The sequence below is a fragment of the Galeopterus variegatus genome, unplaced genomic scaffold (assembly GCF_000696425.1).
Source record: "Galeopterus variegatus unplaced genomic scaffold, G_variegatus-3.0.2 Scaffold4199, whole genome shotgun sequence".
NCBI classification, from domain to species: Eukaryota; Metazoa; Chordata; class Mammalia; order Dermoptera; family Cynocephalidae; genus Galeopterus; species Galeopterus variegatus.
In genome coordinates, this window is record NW_007730310.1 from 64,874 (window position 1) to 72,036 (window position 7,163).

Consider the following 7,163-nt stretch of genomic DNA (forward strand, 5'->3'; position numbering starts at 1 on the left):
CTTATTGGTGAGAGCTAAAAATTAATAAATAAATTCACACACGCACACACACACACACACAAACGGGGGGGTGGGGAAGAAGATATAACAACTACAATTACTTGAAGTTGATACAACAAGCAAACAGAAAGGACATTGTTGGGTGGAAGGGAGGAAAGGGAGGAGGGAGGGAGGTTTTGGTAAGGGGCAACAATAATCAACCACGATGTATATCGACAAAATAAAATTTAAAAAATAAATAAATAAAATTTAAAAAAAAAGTAGTAGAATAATGGTCACCAGAGGCTGGGAGGGGTGGGTTTAAAGATGAATAAGTTCTGTACACCTAATGTATAGCATGGTGACTATAGCTAATAATGTATTGCATACTTGAAATTTGCTGAAAGTAGATCTTGAAAATTCTTACCACAAGAAAAGGTAACTATGTGAGGTGATGAATATACTAATTAGCTTAATTGTGGTTGCCATTTCACAATGTGTATGTATATCAAAACCTGACTTTGTATATGGAAAACACAGTTTTTATTTTTCAATTATACTGTGAAAAACTTGGAAAAAAAAAAAAAAGAAATCTTGTAATTATAAGGATGCTCCTTTCACTGCCTCTGTTAACGTTGCTGTAGATCTGGGGTCATCAAACAAGGACCAAATCTGACCTGCTGCCTGTTTTTGTAAATAAGTTTTATTGGAATACACTCATGCCTATTTGCTTACATATTTACATCTGCTTTTGTTCTACAACAGCAGAATTGAGTAGTCTGGCTCACAAAGACTAGATTATTTACTTTCTGGCTCTCTTCAGAAGTTTGCTAACCCTGTGGTAGATGTCTGACTGTTGCAAAAGGACGATTTTAATTTCATTGTTAGGAATATATATTGGAAAGAAATACACATGAAAGAATGAAGTAGACCTATATATACTAATATCAAAAGATATCTATGACATATTGCTGAGTAAAAGTCAAAAACAGCACATCTAGTGTGATCCCACTTATTAGTAGGGGGTGTATGTGTTATTGGATAGCAGTTCCAGGTCCTTGGTCAAACCGTGGAGAAAAATCTTTCATGGGACTGAGTGGGATCTGCATTGTGGTAAGCACCTGTATGACGAAAGGAAAGGAAGTGGGACAGACAGATGGAACATTCAAACAGTAGGACTTCATTGTGAAGCAAAGGTAACTCGCCAAAGGGTGTGCGGGTGACCCCACAAATGAGGAACACCCCTAGATTCTTAAGGTGAGTGTTTATAAGTTGTTCTGGGACCGGGGTGTTTCTCCATCTTAACTAAGGGGAGGAATGATCAGCCATGGGGGATGTTCTAGGGTAATTAAGGAATAATAGGCCAATACGTGGTTGCATCAGCTTCTTGTCATGCGTCCCTGAGTTTCTGAAGTTTTTGGTATGCACAGTGCAGTCACTCTTCCCTTTACTTTGTCCTTGCTAGTTTAGCCTCACAGGTGGAAGGTTGTATAGTGGTCATCTGCACTTTTGTTCCTTTTAGTGGCAGGCGCTGCGGGTTTTTGTTTTAGGTGCAGCATACTGATTGCTAGGGTGGTTAAGCTGTTGTCAGCTCATTATGGGTTCATTGACTGCTAGTGCCAATGCAGTCTGAATATTTATGAAAAGCCTCCCTGGGGCGTGTCTCTATTTTGTCTTGCCTCATATGTACATACATGCATAGGATATGCTTTAAAATATATATAAATGAATGGGGGGAAGGCTTGGAAGGATGCACAGCAAACTGTTAATAGTGGTTTATTCTGAATAGTGGTATTCAAAAGTTGGTGTTTACTTTTTACTTTGCTTTTTAGTCTTTTGTCTTTATTTTTTGTCATGTGGTTTCAAAATTCAGAAGGTTCAAAAGTGTGTACATTGAAATGCCTTCCTTTTATTCCCACCTATTCAGTTTCTTTTTTATCCATCCTGAAATGTTATGTCTGTGCTTCTTTATTGTTGAAATTTTTTTATTTAAGGAAATAGAAATCAGCCCTTCAGGAAATTATAATTATCAACAGTATGTATATTAGTGAAAATCTGGAAAAAAATTTCACACAATTGATGCATGTTAAACTTAAGTATAAATGATTCCTATCCCCCAACCCCACCCTTATTAAAAACCTAGTGATTCTGGATTTTTTGCTGATAATTCAAATACCTTGTCCCTCAATAGTGTGATAGCTAGCATCGTGAGCATCACCTGGGACTTGTTAGAAATGCAGACTCTCAGACTCTAACCCAGAGTTATTGAATTAGGATCTGCATCTTAAAAAGATCTTCAGGGGGTTTGTATACATGTCACAGTTCAAGAAGCACAGTTCTACTAGTGTCTCTGAGGACCTTAGTAATTTAGCAGCTGTTTCTCTTCTTTGAAACATAGTGAAATACTGATAGTGCAGTATACATTTTGGGAGAGAATACTTAGAGGGGGGTTCCCAAATGCTGTGCCGATTGCATCAGATTTACTTGGAAGCTATTTTATATAATACTGTACTACTACTTTTCTTGGAACCAGCTGTGCAACCAGCAATTCAGTTGTCTTAGTTGGGGCATGAGAAACGTGGTTTTGTAAAAATAGCTCCGAGGTGATTGTAATATACAACACATTTGGGAATCACTGTATAGATCTAGTCTATATACAGATACACTCCTCTAGACTGTACCTAACACCCTAAAACACAAAAGCCACCTCATTCTTGGATATCAAGCTTTGAGTTTATTCTCTTATTCCTGGGTAGGTGAATAAATGATTTGAGTGGGAGCAGATACAGGTTGGGTCAAGTATGAATGATATAACGATGGTCGATGCTATCCTGGACTGGATATTATTTGATTTAACTTATTGACACGTTAATCCTGTTTCCAGGTATGATGGTCGATGCTATCCTGGACTGGATATTATTTGATTTAACTTATTGACACGTTAATCCTGCTTCCAGGTATACCTTCTACAAATTAATTAGCTCTCCCCTAAATGGGTTGAAGCAATAATGTGCAGTTTCTCTCTTTCTGGTTGGAGTTTCATTACTATAAAAGGACAATTTTAGCCCTAATCTTATTACACCTAAAGTGACACTGAATATGGAACTAGGCTCTGAGCTTTGTAAATAGATAGAGTTGTTAGATCTAAGACTTAGGTTGTATTTGAACAACAAAATGAGCTTAATGGGGATATTTTAAACAAAGTAGATGTGTGTCGTATTCTTTTGATTCTTTGGTAGCCTTGTAACTTCATGCAGTTGGCAGTGTACGTAGCTGTGTTTCTCAGGGTTTGTCATCATCTATATTAAAAGTAACCTGAGAGACTTTGAAATGTCACTTATAGCTAGTTCCAATGATATTTCTTAATGTATTATAAGTAGTATTGATTTTATTGTATTTTATATTTATTTTAGGCTCAAAGTCTAACTCCCCAGGACTACAATCTAAGGTGGTCAGGCCTTTTGGTGACAGTGGGTGAAGTTCTGGAAAAGAGTTTACTAAATGTCAGCCGGACTGATTGGCATATGGCTTTTACTGGCATGTCTCGTCGACAGATGATCTACAGTGCAGCCAAAGCAATAGCAGGCATGTATAAACAGCGCCTGCCACCTAGGACCGTGTGAGAGAACACCTATCTAGGATATTGAGACTTTCCCTCACTTTACCTTGATGTTGAAAAAGAGATTGTACCTTATTAAATTGAATAGCTTCAGTGAATCCAGCAGTTTTTATAATTTTCCTGTAGGCTACAATTTTTGTTTTTCTAGAAAGGCATGGTGTCATTCAAAAAGATGAAAAGAAACAAATCCTTTTTATAATCCTATAATTTCATATATCATAGTTCTCAAAGAAGAATATATACAAATACATTTATAGCACAATTTAATGTACCAAATTTGTAAAGTAGAAAATTCATGTGCAAAGACATTTAACTTAATAATGTGTACTTGATTATTTTGTTGTTTAAAGACATAAAGAACGTGTTTATTGAATATTCTTTAAAAGCTCTGTTTCTTTTTGCTTGCTCTTCCCTGTGAACCTTTGAAGCGTTTTGTATGTGCACATGTTCTCAGGTCCGATGCTGAGCAGTGTGCTCAACAATTTACTTTAAGACACCTGCTTGTAGGGAGGTGGTACTCATTTCTTGGCATGTTTTTAACAGTATGGGCCAATATAACGGAATTGAGCATTTTCTTTTTTGTCGTCACGTACACATGTGAGGGGTCTTTAAAAAGTTTGTGGAAAGATTCGTGTTATCTTTTAATTACACTTTTCCATGAACTTTTTGAAGTACCCTCATATAGTCTGGAAAATTATACTGTTTTCTTTCTTTTAAAATAATTTTTGGCATTTCACAGATTTATACTATGAACATTGGGGTAATACATTTTATGGTTTCATTGGTATGTGACAGCCAAGAGGCAGATCATTCAAGTGTATTTTAAATCAGAATTATTCCTGTTATTTTTGTATGATACTATTCAGTACTTCAAGAATAAACCCTGACAACAGCCATTGTTTCTGCTTCCACTCATGTTCTCCAAACGATAATAGAGAAATTTTTGAGAGGGGATTACTTCGTTGCTTATGGAATGGTATGCCTCTTACTCTAATAAAGATTACTTCTTAGTTTGCCTTAAACCCTACTTTTCTAACTTTGTGCCATTCTGCCTTTACTTTTTATGGATGTTTTCAAAGGAACTATTTTGTATTTAATCTGGTTTATTTAGTCCATTGTGTTTGTATTTAGTAAAAGCATTTTTCCCTCTCAACATATTTTACTGTTTTGGGATTTATATAACTCAAAATTAAATTAGTTTTTTCTTATACTGTCAAACTCTGTATATGCAAGTTCAAATAACTTTTTGAAGATAGTTTCTTACAGAAATGTAATTTAATTTTTATTTACTATTCTATACGATTCTTTAGATGTAAAAGAATTAGCACAATCTCTGGCAGTTTTATAAAAGGTGTTTAAGCTCTTATCTTGCACTGTCTTTACATGTAAGGTTTGCTTTGTATTAATGTTATTTCAAGTAATTATTATATTTCTGCTATTTTTTACCTGAGAATGAGAAGTATTAATTTTGAAACTATGATATATGTTCATTTCCAAGCACTGTATAATGATTGTTCAGTAAAATTCAGACTTCTGCATCATTGAAAGTAATCGGGGACAGAAAAGAGATGTAACCAATTGCTATGGTGTACTTCTGTCCAGGGACAATAGGGACAGAACACTTTTTTATCCTCACTCATGAGTTAAAAAGAGAAGCCAGTTTCTACCATTTACTTTTATTTTTTATTTAAAAAGCCTATCCTTTCCTAACAGTATTTTATCACGGCATTGGTCTGATGACAAAAACAGTCTTTCACTGCCCGTACTGAAAATATTTATACTGCTTTCCCTCCTGTTATAGTGAAATTTTAAAGATCCTAAATATATCTGAGTTTTTTTCTTTTTTTAAAAAATTTTACCAATGCTCAGATATCCTATTTAATGTTTTTGAGGGTTGTTCTAATAGAAACCCAAGCATTGCCTTCTCATTAGATGACCATTCTCATGGAATCTCGAAATAGCAGTGGCAGAGTTATTCCATGGCTTGGTTGAAGCCAGATCATTTTTCTGCACCTGGTAACCTGGTAAGCCTTCTGCTCTTTGGGACAGGGAGTGGGTGAAGAGGATTAGAGAAGGGCAGATGGAAGAGAGAAATACATGATCTGGTCTGTGACCTTTCTGTTCTTATTTTGGCCCAGAGTTCTCTTTGAAAGGCATCAAGAGCATGACTCACCCCACATGCTCAGCTTTCCCAATCTCTTGTTTATTTCATCCTCCTCAGATTTTTTGGTTGTACAAGGGGTAAGAAAAGTAACTCATCTTTAACATACTATGCAGCTTAGCCAGGCTGTCTTGGTGGTATTAGGAATAAGATATACTGATCAATAAGTCTACACAGTTCCCTTTATCAATTATCCAGCTTCCCTGTGTTCTTTTCTGTCCCTTCCCATTTCCTTGTAACTCCCACAGTAGCATTGGGGTTGGGGGTTGTGGGGAGCATAACATACTATGCAGCTTAGCCAGGCTGTCTTGGTGGTATTAGGAATAAGATATACTGATCAGTAAGTCTACACAGTTCCCTTTATCAATTATCCAGCTTCCCTGTGTTCTTCTCTGTCCCTTCCCATTTCCTTGTAACTCCCACAGTAGCATTGGGGTTGGGGGTTGTGGGGAGCAGGTGTGCGGCTATTTGCTTTTATCTTCCCTCAAGCTTCTTAAGTAAATCCATCTTTAACACAGTTCTTGACCACTGTTCTTGTGGTGGTTTTTGTGACCTTTTTTTCTTCTGAAGAATCCCAGATTACTGAATTTTATATTTCATTTTTATCCAAATTATCTAATTTTATAACTTGTACACTAATTTATTTTAATTAGTGTGAAAGAAAACAGGAAAAATGCAGGAAGAGAATTTAACATCAACCATAGTTGACAGAAGGTGCTCAAATTATTCAGTTCCAGTTCCTCCTTTAAAAAAAAAATTAAGTATAAAAGAAAATAAATCCTCCTTCTATTAAGTTTTTGAGGCAACCCTGGACCTAAGCTTTGCCACAGACTTCTGAAGCTGGAAAAGCTTTAGGCAATGATGGTAGCTTCTTCTGATATTCCTGTCATTATTACTTTCCTATTCTTTGTTCCTCTTTTTCTTGAGGATTAATGAAGTGGATGAAGTGAAATGGATGAAGGTAGACAAAAGATAGTATGATAGTAATTATAAGTGAGAGAACAGATGAAAGCGTATTATGTACATGTATTCAAAGTTATGCAAATTAGTAATTACTCAGGGTCAATTAAATTACTTTAATATGCTGTTGAATTTATTCTGTTCCTTGGCTAGAAAAAATTCTAAAGAGGACTTTGTGATTTATGAAGCCAAACTGATAATATTGTGTGTTCTGAAAGTGTTGGGTTATCCATAAATTATTTTAAAATGAGGAATTTTACTCCTGTGATGTGGTATTCATTTTATGACATTATGCAGGATGCTGTATTAGATAATCAATTTTGTATGTATGTATATATGTCATAAATAAATAATACTTTGACTTATTTCCCCAGAGGTGCATAGTGATCTTTTAAATGCTAATTTATATTAATTTTATATTATCATTATTCTTTTTTAATTTTG

The 7,163-nt window shown here is 35.3% G+C and overlaps 1 protein-coding gene across 1 annotated transcript in view; it reads left to right on the forward strand.

The window, feature by feature from the left end:
* The window catches only part of PRRC1 (proline-rich coiled-coil 1), a 32,986-nt gene extending 29,015 nt beyond the window's left edge, over positions 1 to 3,971 (forward strand). Inside the window, 1 exon segment of the mRNA XM_008586985.1 lies at positions 3,393 to 3,971. Coding sequence (XP_008585207.1) covers positions 3,393 to 3,602 — 210 coding nt within the window. The 3' untranslated portion in view covers positions 3,603 to 3,971.
* Positions 3,972 to 7,163: the final 3,192 nt, after the last annotated feature.